The sequence below is a fragment of the Salarias fasciatus genome, chromosome 9 (assembly GCF_902148845.1).
Source record: "Salarias fasciatus chromosome 9, fSalaFa1.1, whole genome shotgun sequence".
In the NCBI taxonomy this organism is placed as follows: Eukaryota; Metazoa; Chordata; class Actinopteri; order Blenniiformes; family Blenniidae; genus Salarias; species Salarias fasciatus.
In genome coordinates, this window is record NC_043753.1 from 7,791,114 (window position 1) to 7,809,325 (window position 18,212).

At 42.9% G+C, this 18,212-nt stretch overlaps 1 protein-coding gene across 3 annotated transcripts in view; it reads left to right on the top strand.

Annotated features, from left to right (window-relative positions):
• The window catches only part of LOC115394511 (dipeptidyl aminopeptidase-like protein 6), a 191,574-nt gene that overhangs the window by 55,570 nt on the left and 117,792 nt on the right, over positions 1-18,212 (top strand). Inside the window, exon 1 of one of the 3 annotated variants that reach the window (XM_030099839.1) lies at positions 1,620-1,908. The exons of the other annotated variants lie outside the window; for them this stretch is intronic. Coding sequence (XP_029955699.1) covers positions 1,852-1,908 — 57 coding nt within the window. The 5' untranslated portion in view covers positions 1,620-1,851. Of the gene's footprint in view, positions 1-1,619; positions 1,909-18,212 lie in introns of those variants that run through there. 3 annotated transcript variants of the gene reach the window in all.

The window sequence follows — 18,212 nt, forward strand, 5'->3', positions numbered from 1 at the left end:
TCACACAAACAAACTGATGCAAATGTTGGATTTGAATGCTGGACAGACAGTGTGCAGTGGTTATGCACTGCCACCTCACAGTGGGGAAGTCCCTGGTTTGAGTCCAGGAAATGTTTGGATTTGTAAAGTATGCTCTGTGCCACAACAGAGAAAACCTTTAAAGTTTAAAATTAAAGGTTATTATTTCATTGTTTTAACCAGTTCAACCCACTCACGGTGAAACTGGGTTGTAACTGGTTCCTGAACTCCCGTGTGTTTCACACCCCTGACCATAGTGAGATAGAATACCTGAAAAGGCGAAGACTGAGTTCTAGTTAAAGTCTGGTGATGAGGAATTTATACTTAAATACAGATAAATCTTGAATTAAAGGACTCCAATAGTGTCTCAATCAACTTGGAGAATTCGCTTGTGTGTTGCTGTTATTTAGTATTATGACTGTATGAATGTAGCTGCGTTGCTGGAATGCGTTAGCTGTGAACTGGTGATTTTCATACCCTTATAGTTTTTTTTTTGTTTTTTTTTTTTTTTGTATGTTTTTGATATTTTCCAAGGGGGTTGTCCAATTTTCAAATGCCATGCAGAATTTGGCATAAAACCTGTTAGAAGATAAGAAGGCAAACTACCCTCATACATACAGCTCTGAAGAAGTGAAACTTGTGTGCATTTAGGGCTGCTAAGGCCCCATTTACACGATAGTGCTTCAAATTAAAAAAACATCTTTTTTCCAATTTCATTTCAGAAAAGTTTCATGTTTCAAACTGATGTCTGTTTACATGGAAATGGCAGAAATGCTGATAATTACGAAACTTTAATTTCGGGCCACTATTGATTGTTTTTGAGATGAAACCACAGACAGTGTGCGAAGAACAATACTCTTTAAACGTTAACAATGGCGAGAACACAGACATTCATTTGGATAGACAACCAAGTTGGATTAGATGTCCAGAAGAACTGTTTACTACAGCTGATGTGAGCCCATGTGCAGCAGCAGTAGTGACTGCAGTATCAATGACTCTGAGCACAGCCAGGCCCTAAAATACCACAAAAGTTTGGAATTATCACTTGAAAATGTCTAAAGGAGGCCCTGTAATCCAATAATATCCATCCATGAGAATGAGTTCAGCTTTGAACTCATAAAAAAGGCAAAAAGGTAAATCTGATTCATCTAAAACCCACAACAATCAAGATGAAATAACTTGTGATTCAGTAATCTGAGGAGATTGGAGTAGATTAATTGGCTGTTTTTTGTTTGTTTGTTTTTTGTTTGTTTTTCCGGTGAATAAACAGACATTGGCTCGTGCGTATGATCGAAATGGAAAAGCGCGGGGTGTCCTTGTGGTCGCGCGTGCATAATTCATGAACGCGGATTGCTCACCGGTTCACAATTAAACTTTCAGACGCCTAATTCCGGTGTACATTTTTAATTGATCACACGCTCAGGTTGGAGCAAATTGCCTCGCGCTCGGAGCCGCGTCAGTGCGCACGCGGAATATTGAGGGGGCTCGCGCACGCCGGCGTCCCGCATGAGGCGTTTAAGGAAGAGATGCGCGCCTCTCTCTCTCTCTCCCTCTCTCTCCCTCTCTCGCAGTCTCCTCCTCCTTCCTCTGAGAACCTTTCCCCTTCTCTCATCTCGCGCTGTGCGTCTTTTCCACCACTTGTTATTTCGCACCTTGGTCGCTGCGAAGCCTGTCGGCGCCGTGAATAGACCGCTTCTTCTTCCTCCTCCTCCTCCTCTTCTTCCTCTGCACCGGTGTATCTTTCTCTATTTGCATTCCTCTCCTCCTCCTCCTCCTCCTCCTCCTCTTCCTGCCGGGGAAACAACAGTTTCTCCAAGCTTTGGGGGAAGAATCATGACCACTGCGAAGGAAGGCAATGCACCGTCGAAAGCGGCTCAGCAGCAAGACCAGGTACAGCCGAGCCGCGCGTGCACCTCCTCCTCCTCCTCCTCCTCCTCTCCTCTCCTCCATCCTCTCACTTCTCCATCCTCATGAAGCTGCATGTCGCGCCGCTTCGATGTGATTTTTCCAGCAGACGCTGCGGTGACTTTTCTCTCTCTCTCTCTCTCTCTCTCTCTCGCTTGACCGATTGAAAACGGTTCAGGGAGGGAAGCATGTCATCTACCCTGCGTTTGGAAGCGGCTCCAGTTTATATATGTATTTCACCTCCTCGTTTATTTATTTATTATTATTTTTTTTAATTCTAATGGGATCGTTATTCCGCTACTTTACGCACGGGAGGAATTTCCCCAACGCGCGCGTCACCTTGCAGCAGGACGCTCCGATCAACCCAACTCAAATCAGATTATTAAAAAAAAAAAAATATTCCAGTAAATAAAAGGAAGAAGTGCGGCTCCTGATGGGATCTGCTGTTATAAATAGCAGCATTCTCCCCCTGTGTGCCACGATCGGGGCTTTAAATGCTCGGACCTCCTCAAACAGCTCGAGTTTCCTTTCAACACTGTTGCATTTCATGGCTTGGTGCATGCAGGGTGTGCTGTTCTGTTTTTTTTTTTTTTTTATTCGCATCCTCTCATCACTCAGACAGTGATGATGGAGCATCTGTTGACCCGCCTCCATTAGATGTACCACAGCCCACAGACTTTGCCCAAATAACACAGGAAGTAAAAGAAAAATAGATGGATATCATTTCCCTGCATGAATATTTCATGATGGCTGATAACTCAGTTTTCTATTGTGCCGTGTTAATATCAAGGTTAACAAATAGCACTCCTCATGCAGCACATGGAGTGGAATCCTACTTTTTTTTTTGTGCTGATTGCACCTGTTTTGAGGGTTTCCGCACATACAGAAAGTTTCCAGCTGAAAGTTTGTGCGAGAAAAATCAGGACCAGATTTTGAAATTGAAACCAAATCAGCAAATTATAAGTTGCAAACTGCTTGTATTCAGACAGCGTGCAGCTCTTATAAAGAGAACTTAACATGAATTCAACCACAGTTTCTGTTTCATGTTGGTCTGGATTCGATAGCGGGGCATTTTGTGAATATTTTTTGGGTTTTCTTACTGCACCCTGCACTGTCCTGTCTTCTGGTTCCACTGACTCTTCCGCTCTGTTCTGTTTATCTGCAGATTTTCCAAACATGCAGAAGTGGCTCAGAAATGCTTGTAATCAAGGTTCGGCACTTCTGTATCAGAGGTGTGAAACTCATTGTAGTTCATTTAGCCAGGTTTCATCTCAAGTCCAGAGTGGTAAAATAATGCCATAATAACCTTTAATTTCAAACGTTAAAGTTTTACTTTGTTGTGGCGCAGAGTGTACATGATGAAGATGTTGATATTTTCACAAAACCACGGCTGCATCACTGATATCTCAGCTCTGCTCTGTTATTTATTATTTATTTTTTTATTTTTTATTTTTTTGTGCTTGCTACTCTTAAGAGAAAACAAAAATCAGTGTTTTATTAGAATTTTTTTTTTACCATTACTCGAGCGGACCGGTTTTGTCCCATTGTCCTTATGTTTGACACCCCCGATATAGAAACGTTAAGTAAAACAGTAAGAGTTAGGACAATAACTGCTAAAACTAACAGATTAAGCGAGACGATGGGTCAGAAGCTCACTGAAAATGTACCAAGTAATTGTGTTTCAGTAATGTCGGACTATGTAACACATTATTGCTGAGACAGGGATAGACATTGTGGAAATGAGCCTTGAGCAAATTAAGGCTCTGAATTCAGATTTCTGTACATTTAAATTCCATTTCACCTTGGAAACAGTCTCTCTGCATGTCTGCTGTTGCTCTCCGTTCAAGACAGTGTTGTTTGCATTAATTTGTGTCCACATGTTCTGTAGATACATATTGTTCGTAATATATCTTTGATGGGACTTTTCTGATCACTGATTCAGTTCAGGAGTAAAGAGGAGTTTAGAGAAATAGTTACTGCTGTGACTAACAGGTTTAGTTCTTGCTGAAGCTACAAGCTCAGTGAAACATCGGTGTTATTTTTAGCCCGTTTCTGCCTTGAATAGTGGAATTACAGTGTTATGATTCTTTATAGAGCAATGGCGTCCGTGCCGTTCAGTCAACATATTCAGATTTCTTGGTTAATTCTTTACAACATCTGTCCAAAGCTGTATGCAGAGTGGATACAGAGGTGTGAAACATGAGGCCCGTGGACCAAAACCTGAATGCATGAAGCTCCAATCTCACCAAAACCGAGTAGCGGACACAACACAGAGGCTCGTCAGTGATGCTGCTATGAAAGCTAGCTAACAAGTACGCTCAGTTGCCACAATAAAAGACACAAGTTAGCTTGAGATTAAAGGTTATTATTGAGTCAAGACGAAATTGGGCTGTTTTTGGTCAGTGTTTTTCACCCGTGTTTTTAGAACTACTGAAGCTTTCCTCCAGTAAACAGCAGTTCGATGAAATAGTAACAGATCTAAACAACAGTTTTGGTCATCAGCACAGAGAGAGACATGATGTGTAAAGAAAGCTCATAACAGAATACCTGCTTCCACTGGAGCGATCCCTCCATCTGCCCCCACCTCCTCCCTCCACCTGCCTCCGAATGACAGAAAAGGTGAGAGGGACAGCCGCCTTCATCCTGCCAGGCAGACAATCTTCCCCCGCTGCGATTCAGCAGCAGACGGCCTCTCGCTCATCCGGAGGCAGCCAAAGGTTCCTCCAGCGCAACCTTGCAATATTCCCTGCTCGTCTTTTGCATGCGTGCAGGAGGAAACATCAACAGACGAGCGTAGAAACGTCAGGATGAGTTCAGATGATTCATAACGGGAAAAAAGCGAGAGATGATTGTAAACATGAAGGTTGATGCTCATTGAAAAAGGCCATATGCACTGTTTTACTCTTCACTTTTAATGATTTTACCCTCAGAAAAACTCTTTTCAGTTTCTTTTTTTCTTGTTTTTTCAAACTTAAATATGTGCTTATTGCAGGGGTGCACCGATACTTTAAATATTATGTGTTGTGAGCGATGAGAGGATGAGCAGTGGCTGTGGTTTTTAGATTCTTTATAATGAATGACAGTGACAAAAATAAGACAGATTCTAAGTTGTGTTCTGCCAAAATATCAAGAGGAGGGTAAATTAGACATTTAATTAGTATTTGCGTTGGCAAAGAGTGAAAGGTTAGTATTTGTGGTTTAATAAAGTGGTACTCCAATTTATTCATCTGTTATGGTAACTGTAAAGATTATTCACTCAAGTCCCATAAATACTGATAACCGTTAACTCTTGATCAAAGACTAGAAGCGGTTCCTCATTCAAACATTTCAGCAGAATTTTCACATTTTCTCTGAAAATATGACAAAATGATTATTTTGCTGTGAGTAAACTAGTCATTGAAGCATTTTTTGGCATGACAAGCTTTAAAAACAAAAACAAAAAAAACCCCAACATATTGCAATCTTTGTTTTCTATTACACCATTATGTGAAAAATTATTCCATTTTTACAACATCAGGTTGTTCTAATCCTTCCCAAATCACTGGATTCTAAGACATCAGAGCAGAAATTACAGCTACTCCTGGCAGAAAATGACTCTTTCTTATTAATCTTGAAGAAGATTAGAGAGCTGCCGATGCTGTGGCGTCAGTGGATGGTTAATAGTGGCTGTCAGTGGATTCTTCCTCAAGTGTGAAGCTCCAACAAAGTGAAAAATTGCTCGAAGCGTATTGCCTTGTAAAATCCACACTGCAACATAGACATGCATGTTCGCACACAGGGAACTCATTCACACACACACACACACACAGAGCGGCTGTGATTACGTGAGGTCCTGTTGTGGCCTGCTGATTGATGGTCTGCTAGCAGGGCTTGTGGTCCAGGGACAGAGGACGGAGATGGAGGGCAGCTCGCCGGAGATAGCCGGAGCGGCGGCGGCGGCTCTCCAGTAATCAAGCAGCCGCAGCGTCGCTAACCCTCATTACTGCAACAAGGTGGAGGTTGCGGGGCGGCGGGAGGTCAGCGGCGCGCTTGCAGAGGGAGAGGCGCTCTGGACTAATTCAAAGCCGCTGTCAGAATGCACTTATCTTGGGGTAATTACTAAAGACAGCGCTGTAGCACCAGCGCGGCGCGTTTGGAAACGTGAAAATCTGACACGGGCGAAGCCGTCCAGTGGAATTAATGACACGAGTGGCGTCCGCTGCCGTGGAAGTAACTCGGAATTAGTACTTGATAACAGCTAGTATAGTGCTTTGAAAACATAAATAGAAATGTATGACTGCTTTATTACTTTTTACCCTATCTCCTTCAATCAAGCTGTAATATTGCTCATTATGAATTCAGCAAAAGTTACATCAGTTATCAGCGGGAAGATGCTCTATAATCTGGATGCCCTTGAAAGAAACGGCCTTATGAGCTCATGAAAGCAACAGAATAAATAGCTGCTAACAACGGCAAGCATGCAGAAAGCTTTTAAAAAGGGGATCTGTCATGTCTTGAAGCTCCTAAAGACTCATTGCTCATGTGGATACAAGCTAAATAATGCTGATGCTGCTTACAGTTGACGTTGCTTTTAGGAAGATGGAGTTGGGCCTTGGATCACTGATGCATGATTTGGTAAAATAATCTCCTTTAGCAATGGAACTAACCATTTCCAGACAACTAAATCTCAGTTTACAAGACAACTTTCCAAGAGAAAACAGATTGTTTCAGGAAGCAGCAGCTCTGCAGTGGTTTTTCAATTTGTAATGTTTTTCCACAATTTTTGTGGTTCCAGTCACTTTCCCACTGAAGAACACACTCGAGAACTGTGATTCTGGGGCGCCCCTTCAGCATCTGACACTCATTCGCCGTCCCAGCTGGCTCGGTAAACACGTGTCTCGACTTAAAAAGCATCAAAATAAAGATATCTCATTCATTACTGTACATTCAAATCCCAGTTGAGCTTGAATTCGGGCTCACAGCATCCAAGATTTAATGGCTGGGGCCGCCGCGGGGGACGCCTCCACCATGCAGGCCATTAACCAGTCTTTCTCTGCCTTTTCCACTCGTGTGTGTGTGAGAGAGAGAAACTGAGGAGGCCTTGGTGTAAGGCAAGCTAAAAGGACAGCCTTGGATGCAGTCGGAGGGGAGATGAAAAGCCGTCCTGTTAAAGTTGATTTCACATCGTGTCACAGTCGTCCAGAAACGAGCGACTTTCGCGGGAGTGGATTCGGCGCCAGAACCCGAGATGTTGCCACTGCGGCAGCTTGAGTAGCAGCTGAGCTGAGCAGCCTGCGCAGAAAAAGACATCCGAGGGCCAAAGAGAGAGTGAGAGAGCGGAGTCATAGGACTCACACTTACTCACTCCCAGGCTTTTTGCCGCCGCCGCGTCAGGGACTGTTTTTATTTCTCTTCCTATTTGAGACTCAGGAATGTGCCTCTGCTATTTTCACACCCCTCAGCTCTTTGTTGACGGGTGACAAGAGGTGGCTGGTGTTGGTTAGACACCCCATATGATGCATGTCACTGTATGCGTCCTTCTTCTGGCCAGCAGTGGAATTAATAGTGACACACACACGTTACTCACACTGCATGAAGAGAAAACTCCTCGAGAGAAAAAGCTGTATGTTAACAGTTTACTATATGTTATATTCTAGTTTAGTGAGGCAGAATGAGACAAAAATATCAAAAAATATCATTTCAGAGACAGTCTTTCTTTTCTTCTTTTCTTTTTCCTGAATGAGCCAGTTTCGTCTTGCAGTACGATTTTTCACCAGAAGGTGGTGTATTGAGTTACGCTGCAATAATTAATCGACTATTGAAACGGCAAGTCGACTATTCAGATTGTGTACCACAAACTATGAAGCAGTTGTTATTTAGCTATTTTTTTAGTTTCCGTTGCTTGCTGAATTAATAAATCTGACAATGAAAATGTTTTAATTTAAAATTTGTCAATGAAAGTCAATGCTGGTACAAAATGTAATTAAAAAATTGTTTCATAAATTGGAGCAATGTTTATACAAACTTGGACTTCTTGGACTTCTTTAGATTGTATACATTTAGGAAACAGTTTTTCACTCCATACTGTAAAGCATGGTTGAAAGGACTGCCAGGGCCACACGCTGTCCTGTGTGTACTGTAGATGCAGTCGTATATATCAGCTTTTACTGTGTTTCGTAGTTTGTTCTGGATGTAGTGTCAAGAACCCGATCCAGCTCTCTCCCAACGTTTAATCTCTTGTGCCTCGGCACACAGCCAACGACAATAAAACCAGCATTTTCTTCTGGATCCAGAATATCAGCCTGATCCCTACCAACCAGATACATTCCTTCAAAACCAGAACAAGGACTCAACATCGCCACCCGGTGTGGCTTGAATTCCACGTCGTGCCCCTTTCAGGAAGGTTCTTGTGTACTGGTGTCAAACATGGATGAGAGAGCCGTTTGTTTGAAACCAGGCTTGTCTGCAGAGAGCTGATAAATCCGAGCAGAAAATGTTGAAAATACTTGAAAGTCAAACTAAAATATTGACAGACCGAAGCCGGAAGGGATCCGACGCCGTGCGGGTGGTGAAGGGTTGAAAAGTTGTCGAAACGATGATATCTGACGGGTTGCTTTATATATTTACTTTTAATTGCCGATGTTCTGGTGGAGCCGCTGCCTCGATATAAAGCTTCAGTCCTGAGTTCTCACACAGTGATTAAAGTCCACGCAGATCACAGCGCGACCATCTGATCATCACCCGCTCAGCATGAAGAATGCGGCGTGCTTTGCACGACCGCTGCAGCGATACGGCTTCTCTTACCTTTTTCCGTTTAACAAACGGGCGCATGAAGTAACGCCGGCGCCATCCTCTCCCCGTCGGCCTGATGTAAATTCACTTTCCAGAGCCGTCTCTCAGATAAAGTTTCCATTTGTCAAAGTGAACAGAAATACCACGTTTAAGTCAATGTCACCTGGAGCCCGTGTGAGCCGAAGGTCACAGATTAGTTGTTGAAAGCAGATTTTCTGTGCGTTTCATTTGCCTTCCTCCATGTAAAATAGAAGAATTTCACTGAATGTCAGTTTCATTACATGTGTTTTTACTTTCCCCGTGTATGCCTGTGTAAAATACATAAGTTATTGTGCCTGATGTCAGTTGATGTTTGCTGGGCGGCGCAGTGCAGCGGTGGCGAGCACTCTGCAGTCACAGTTGGAATATAGCAGGGTGAACTGCTTGCGTTGTGGAGTTTGCATGTTCCACCTGCACATTGCGTGGGTTTTCCCAATCAATTCAATTCCTCATGTTCTCTACATGCATGTGTGTGGCAAGTTTTGATGTCATCAGTCTTTAAAACTGATTAAATTCTGCACTGTGTTGGATGGATTTCCTGGTTTGGGGTAGGATACAAAGTTTTTTTTCACTTTATTGCTTTCCACCGATTCGGAGTGGTTTTCATTTCCAGAAATAAGTACATCAAACCAACCAAAAAACTCCAATTACAGAATGTTTTGAAGTGAAAATGGAAAACTTTTTTTTGTTTTGTTTTGGGTGTCAGGTTTCATGACAGCAATGCTTGGAGTCACTGAAATTACAGTTTTGTTTTTTAAATTTGGCTCCCAAGGTCAAACATTTTGAATACCATCTGTCTTTGTGAAAACGGGGGAAAAAGCTACTTTTTGAGTCTTGAACTCCGTCTCTGTAGAAATGAATGGAAAAATACAACTTTTGAAAAACTATCTGGCTCGACCTTCTTGGAAACCAGGGAGAATGTGGCGTTTGTGTCAACAGTGTCAAAAACAGTGGTTGGAGAATAACGACACGCTCCAGCCTGTTTGCTTTGTCTGTAAATTGTCAACCTTTGTTTTGGTGCTGGTTACGGTGTTTAATGCTGCATTTCTATTTGTTGCTTAGTAACATAGCAGCTGTGTGATGTAACCAGAAAATGAAATTTCAGATAGCCGGATAGTTCTGTCTTCAATAATTCACACAATTTAATTTCAGTCCATAAACCATAACTTGTTGGTTCTTGACCGATAGAACTATGCATGAGGTATTTGTGACACTATTAGCTGCTACATGACGTTTGCAGGTCTCCAAACTTTAAGGCACAGACCGGACCACTTTGAAAAGTTCCACATGCAAAATGCTGAAAGCGTAAAGTGCAACAAAAAACAAATACAACCTTTACCCACCTCCTGGGGGACACTTCTTCATATGTATGAGATTCCACTAAACTCCTAACTGTATATCCTCTGCATAATTCTTTTTTCTTCGCCCCTTTTCTTTAGTTTATTTCAAGGTTTCAGTAACTTTTGCCTCCAGCTGTAACTTTGGAGAGATGAGCTCCTTCAAGATTTAACCTGTAACTTTACCAGGCTGTTTGTGTGCTGTTGTTTTTTTTTTCTTCTTTTTTCTTCACTCAACAGGCGAGTCTGAACCGATCTGGCAAAATCAGAAAGCGATGAAATCAATATTTTTTTTTTTTCAAATACTAATAGATAATAGTTCCATTTCTCCTGGTTCCTGAGTGTCCTTGACTGTTAAGAGCGACTGGGAGATGGATTTAGAGGAAGATTGGACGCCCCTAATGTTTGTGCCATAGTTCATCTTAAGGGCAATTATGGACAATTGAGCCGTGATGTTGGGCTCTGAAGTGGAGATTAGAGGCCAGATTGCCAGGCAGACACACCGCCATTCATCACCACTGTTGTCATGATTTAAACGCTCCTCACCGCAACGGCTTATAAAGCAGGAGAGGAGGAGGAGGAGTGATGAGGGGGCCTTTAATATAGCAATAAATATTCAGTGTTTGGAGCAATGGTCAGACTAAATGTCATGACAAACCTCCATCTCGCTAACAGTCGGCGCCGACACCAGGTGTGAACGCTGGAGTTTCCAAATAGTGCGTAAAACTGCCTCATTTAGACAAAAGGTCAACATTTGGTTAAAAAAAATCTGTTTTTGCTTCTTTGTTGGATCCTAATTGCGTCTCTAAGGTATGGCGGTTTAGACAAAATATGCGTGTAGTTGAGCTTTTTCCCTGATCTCATTTCCATAATAGACGCAGCTCATAATGAATTGTAAAGCAGGCCGTCGTCATTCTGCCCTCTGATTCTATCGAACAAACATTTCAAATCATTTCCTGCCATTATCTGCTGTACATGCTTTATTCAAATCAGGATCACAAATCAGTATTTCAGTATATTTTATCTGGAAATACTTGTAATGAACGTTAAGGAGCTTTACGAATCAGAGTTAGAAAAAGTGTCTGAATGTCTCAAATTCACGGCTTCTTGACAGAATGTTCAGTATTACCTTAATGGTATGATCTGGTTCATGGTCATGTTTTTGTGTTTTGAGATTTGTTCTAAGTAAAATCATTTTCTCTGTTGATCAAACCGTGTTCAGCCATTCAGTTGACCCGTTTATGCTGTTCTGCCGTCGTGTTGCCTGAGTATGAAGCTAATCACGCTTTCATGATGGATCTCCTGGAGGCGGCCATACTGTACAAGAGCGACTTGAATGCTCCTAAGTAGGAGTTATGCCAAAAGTCATTGTTTAAACTTAGGGCCCTTTTGCACCAGCCCTGTAAAATCAGGACTTTCTGGGAAAATCCTCACATTTGAACGCTCTCCTGAACTCAGATCTAGATCTTTCTGGCAAACCCTGGACCCTCAGGATCACCTGGTCTCGATCCAAATCTGCAGACTCTCCAACCGCTGCAGCGAGAGGACGCCATGTGGAGCGCAGTGCATTTGAACAGCAGAATAAACAAAACCAACGGCACGAGTCAGAAGAAGCAAACACACAAAGGAAGAGTTAGAAACTGTCTGGTGGGCAGACATGGAGTGGTGAGGAACAGCAGGCGCTGACTGAATGATGATTGTTTGTTGTTTAGCCGCTATCCGGCGGCTGGGGCGGGACTTCTGGTTTTGGTCCGCACTAATCAAATGAGCCGGATTTCTTCTTCTGCGTGTCTTGTCAGTGTTAATTTCGACCGACGGCGCCCCCAAACGAGCAGTTTTGGGGTTTGGTCCGTCGATAGTCCGCTCTCAAGAATGCAGTGTGTAGCAAGCTGAACCAAACGAAGGTGTGAAAATTCTTGCGCCCTACCCCCCCCCCCAACCTACACAGGAGAGCCGAGTCCTGGACTTTCCTGGTGGGAAAGCAGCCTGAGAAGCAGTTGTTTTAATGTTGTTTGTTGGCACGAAGCCTCGGTGTTTTTGTGCATATCCATATTTATACAGCAGGAAACTCTTCCCAGACCGCCATTACAGACGAAATCTGTATTTCTGACTTTCTTCAGACCTGAAGCGTCGAGTCTTTCCTTCTTCCCTGTATTTCCTCTTCCTGATCGCACTTAGCCGAGCCTATTGTTGCATTCATATCAGCCTCGGCAGCCTCGCGGTGCACAGATGATCCAGATAAACCGTTTGGATGCCTCCCTGTCATCCTTCGGTACACACACTGGTGCAGATACCAGCTTCCCTCTCACACTGCCAGTTTGTTCTCTCTGCCCCTCCGTCTGTGTGAACGGCGGATTGATTCGTTCCACTCCCGTTGTGAATTTGCTGGAAGCGCTGTTGTGAAATTTTCATGTTGAAAGGTCAGACACACGCGCCGGTGTTCAAACGGCGAAGGTACTTCTGACACGATCGGCGACAGTTTCAGATAATAAGAAAACTCTCTGAATTAGCTGAAGGAGGAAGAGGAAACGCAGTTTATTCTATTCTTGCTTAGTGAGTTTGTTGATTGCAGAATGTTTGGAGTTGTGCCGTCGATGCACGGGAGGAAGTTTCTGAATGAGAAGCGCTCGGTTACTATGGTTGCGGGTGCTTTCTGTACGCGGAACAAAAATAGTGAGCAGCTCCCATTAATCATGCTTTAGACTGTCGAGAACACATCAGGCTCGATCTGTGTGTTTGTGTGTGGATGAGAATAACAGGTAATGCCTTCCTGCTCTTCCCTTCATTTGCATGTGTTTATCTGCGCCTCGCCTCGGTCCGTTCCAGCCGCTTTTTGGCCTTATCGACCCGCCGTAATGAGGAAAGGCGATCCGGAGCCGCCGTGTTCCGCCGGGCCCCTAATTGAAACGTTGAGCGTTTCCAGCTTCGTCGTCGGCCCCCCTCCGGGGTCCCACCGTCGTCCCGGTGCCGCCGCCTCCTTCTTGTCGGTGACAAACATTCAGAGGAGCGAGCGCCAGTCACGACCGATAAGCAGGTAATTGCCTGTAGGCTCAGATGCGAATTAGGAGGAGCTCCTGCTCCGGCTCCATTGGACATGCTGCCAGCGGTTGTTTGTGCCACAGTCGGGGGGGGGAAGTGTGACAGCTCAAAGTGATACGCCAAGCTGCAATGTCATTAGCCTTGTTTTATTCAAGTTCACTGCAAAAGCTGCAAAAACTCAAAATCTTACCAAGTTCATTCATCTCGTTTTCAGTCAGAATGTCTCATCCCACTTGATTTAAGATATATTTAAGATAGAGAGCCTTATTTCTTGATTTAAAATTGTTGTATCAAGATATCTTGATATATGCTGGCAGAATTTGGTGTTAAGCTTTTTTGAAACCAACCCTCTTTTTATTATTTGCTCGGGATGAAGTGGCAGAGCAACGTCGGAGAAATGTCAGAATCAGAAAACCTTTATTGATCCTCCAAAACAAAATTCCTTTATGTCACATATGCTCCTAACTCAAGGGTCAAAGAAAGTAGGAAAGCACAAAATATATTAATCATCTTTCATGAGTGCACATACAAATAAATAAATCAAAACAAAAAGATGAAATGAGCGTTGCTCTGTGTCTTAAAAAGGATAAAATATGACATTTTAGGATTGCACATTATGTAGTTATTGCACAGGAATATTGCACATTAAGAATTTTTTATTTGCTTCCTACATGAGAGTGATTTGAGTTGAAATGACGCTACATCACGGCTTGCAACTAATATTCCCATAGGGCCACATGAAAAATTAGCGGTACTTTCAAGAATTACTTTTTGATTCCGGTTCCAAAGGAGAATAAACCGGCCGGTCTATTCCGATTCAAACTTAATTCTGAACCAGGTTTTCAGGCGTTCACATGGCCATTTTAGAGCAGAATTAGGCTTTATTCAGATTTATTCAGAGTAATAAAAAGTCCCATGTAAACACATAGAATGCCATTTTTTCCTTGAAATGATCCATTAATAAACATCAGTTTAAGTCTCACTCTCCTCAGTGATCCAGATGCTGTGGTGAGACGGCCCAGCAGCCCGCGGGGGGCTACAGGCTGGAGTCCGGCCTCACATCTTGGCATCTGGCCTCTCGGCCGGGCACCGACCTAAAGGAATGAGCCGGGCCGGTTTCACCAACCAGTGTTCCTGCTGACATTTATCGCCTCCAACCTTTACAGTTATTGTTATGGCTGCAGTAATTCCTGCCATCAGGGGAATACTGCTGCCTCTCAAAACTGACCAACTGGAGGATTTTAAAAACGTGACAGCTCATCACGGCGCAGCGCCGTCTCTATCTACTTGAAAGGCGTGCGCGCCGTCGTCCGTCTGACAGCCGTGTACGTCAACCCGCTGGCTGGCGTGCGGATCGCTCGGTCAGAGGCGACAGTGTCAGCCCCCCCCCTCCCGCCGATTCGCCACGCTCCAAATATTGGCAGCCGTTACACGTCTGCTCAGCGGCGTTTAGTACCCGCGCCTAAAATCCTGACTTTCATCATGACGTTTGCTGGACGCCGTCCAAACGCCCTGCAGTTTCTATGGAGATCTTTTCAATATGCATCTTGACAGGAAAAAAAAAAAAAGAGATTTGAAATGACAAAGTAAGCAAGAATACTGGTCATTAATTGTGTCGCCATCTTGTTTGTGCTTCTCCCTTCAACTGGGGGCTGAAATTGAATCAAACGCTCTTCCTAATGCGCGTCTCATCCAGGCAAACGAGCGTGCGGGCCTAATTCCAGAGCGCGCCGGCAAATGAGCATCCAGCGTGGCTGCAACATCAAACGCTGCGGGAAGCGTGATTGGGGCTTTTGATTTGGCCATTGTTCGCCTGATATGAAAATGTGGGAACACGGGCGCTTCGCTGGAATTGGCGTTCCGCGCAGGGCGCTAATTACCACAGCGAGTCAGTCCCACACACACATTTAAAGTGCTTTCATAATCTGCTCCATCTCTGGAAATTAAATATATAGCCTTTTGGAGCGTGGGCGTGGATTAGAAATCGTGATTTCTGCCTCTGTGTAGTTTTACTTGTTTGTTACTGAAAATGATTTGGATAAATAAAAAAAAAAAACACTCAGGTAGCCTCCTGCATGAATTCATCCTTCATCTGCATTATACGGGCAGGCAGAGATACTAAAAGATTTTAAGTGGCAGTTAACGCCGCGTGATTGAATCTTCCTTCTTTACCATTTTCGAGATTAGAAGTCGGCGCGGCGCCTGGGTTTGCGCTCTAAAGTTTATTATCTCATTCCACTGATCCTTAGGGTGCTGTCAATTGCTTTCTGAATTGTGTGCTCTACCCCTGCTTATACCGGTGAAATACAGGTTCTTCCCACCTCTCAGTCACTTCAGGCAAAGGGAAGAGGAACAAAAAAAAAAGAAAAAAAAAAGACGACGCTCATGGGTAATCTGAGAGTCTGAAAGAAGCTTAGAAAGCTCTTCTGTCTGATTTTATCACACGTTTATTATCAGCTGTCACTGACCCCGAAAATTGCTTCAGACTGGTTAAGATATCAAAATGATCACAAATTGATATGACTGGGGGAACAAAAGGCTTTTTTTTTTTTTTTTTAAGTGTTGGTTTCTCAAACGTTTCTTTAATTATCTTCCAAAAGTTGTTGTTTTTTTAGTCTATCCGATCTTTTTGATTAAAGATAAATCATGTTTACTTTACCCAGTAATTATAGCTTTTTTTTTAAATCTATTCAATAGATCAAACATAATTTTCTATCATCTGTGCCGCACGTGGAGCAGTGGTTAGTGCTGTCGACTCACAGTACAGGTCTGGGTACAGATATGGGTGAGGTTAATGGCTGACCCAAAGTAGATGGATGACATTTAACAGGAAAAGGTGAAGAAGTGAAATGTTCATGTCCTTTATGGTTGTTGAACAAAAACTCAGCAGAGATATATTGTGATGAAGTTTTTATTCAGTTTAGTTTTATCTACTGCAATAATTAAATTTAAAAAAAAGTAACAGGACTTCCTGAGCTCTTAGCATGAGTTCAGATAAATTATGCAAGATGTAGGTTTAGTCTGAATATGTAAATATTGTAGTCAGTGAAACAAACTGGCTTTATAAGGGTAACACACATCAGGACCGTCGGCCAAATCCAGCCCACCGCACCACCAAGAAAATGGGAAAAGCTTCGAAGATAGCAGATTTTTTTTAGACACATTTTTTTTAACAGTGGCAAACACAACATAACACTGAGACCCGAGCTGAGATATCAGTGATGCTGCCAGGAAAGATAGCGAATTAGCATGAGCCTCAAAGCCATGCTGTCAGGGGAGGTTTGGAAAAACATGCATAATACCACAGCTATTGGAGGAGGGTTTTCTTTTTTTGTTTTTTTGGTTTTTTTTGGGACATTTCCTGTATTTTGCACCAGAAAGTATCAATAAAATTGGCTTTATGTCGAAATCGAAGTCATTTTTAATAGTAGAATAGTTTGGTTTTGCTCAAATATTGACATTTTCATCAGGTATCATCAAGTGTTTTCTTGACGTTCCTGATAAATCACTCTGATACTGTTTCAAAAAACAGATCTTGGTCTAATTTAAAGCATTTCGTTAACATTTCTGTCAATTTAAGTTTCAGATTGATGCTAAATTAAGAAAAATTCAAGTTATTCATACTAATTGCAGAATACAAAGTGAGAATTATTTCTGTTCCAGCTAGAATTAAGTCATGGAGGGAATTTGCTTTGCAGTCAGAGGGTTCCTATCCTCCATTTCTGTGTCGTGCGGCTAACGCCACGTGTCGAGTGTTGTGTTGAGAGTTGGATTGGGGCCGTGGTCGTGCGAGGAAGCAATCGGCTTCAGCAAATGAAAAGAATCTTCCGGCTTCCTTGATGTGTTTTCGCCCGTGGGATGAACAAAAGAACATGCTGAAAATCAGTTTCTGCACACAGAGAGCCTTTATGAGAGCAGACTGCATTAGAGAGCATCAGTGCATTAAGACCGTTGAGCATTAGCTGAACGGGGGCCGGGCGCAGAGAGGGGGGCCGCGGAGCTCCGACAACACGGATCTCTAATTAATGTGTCTTGCGGTTTGAATGAGTGTTGATGTTTTGACTGTGACCGGAGCTGCGCGAGTCGCTGGAGAAACGCTCGGCGATGGCATCGCAACAAACAGCAGAGCGTGAGTCACAACTGTTTACGCCAGGATTTAATGATGTTACTCGGCTTTCTGAGCCGGAGGGAACTCGGCGCCGGCGCGGTGACGAGCGCTCACCTTCCTGTTCATCCGTCTGTTTTCCCCTCAAAGTTATCTCTGACAAGCAGGTCCCAAGTTTGATTTAAGCACAATAGTCAAATACTTTTTTTTTTTTTTTTCATGTCTGCACACCTCCTGTCGTCACGTTTTGAGGCGCACAGATTAAAGGGATGAAAGCTTTGAAACTGGCTTTCCGCCACACCTACACAAGGCGAGAGGGAAAGTTTTCAAGGGAGGACACTTTGAAAACATTTATTGATCTTTCTCCGGTTGCATTTGAAAGTGAAGGCTTCATCCTCTCACATCCAGTCATGATATTCTCATGGGTAGATTTACTAAAGTGTTTACATTAAATATTAACTATTAAAAGCACTGATTGTGCTAAAGCCACTAATTCCTAGAGAGAGCCCCCTGGTGGATGAAGTAATCATGGCAGGAGCAATGAAGAAAACATCATGAAGGATGAACCTGTGGTGTTCGCATGTCCTCCCTGTGTAATCTATTGTGTTGAGACATATTTAGATATATTAATATAAAAAAAAAAAAATAGTGTCAGCAAGAACATAAGAATGTATTATACCCTTCATGTCAAGTCAAATCAATTTTTATTTATAAAACACCTTTCATACAATTACAGCAACACAAAGTGCTTCAGAGCATTTATAAAGACGAAAACATTACAAAATAAACCCGTCCCTCCCACCCACAGTGTATACATATAAACACCCCACACACACACACACACACACACACACACACACACACACACACACATTAACAGGACATACATTTGGGAGACATAGCATGGCAGAATGTATCAGGTGCATCATAGATCTCAGCCAATGCAACTTTTCAGCCAATTTTTTTTTTAATAAAATTAAAGTGATCACAGACCTTTA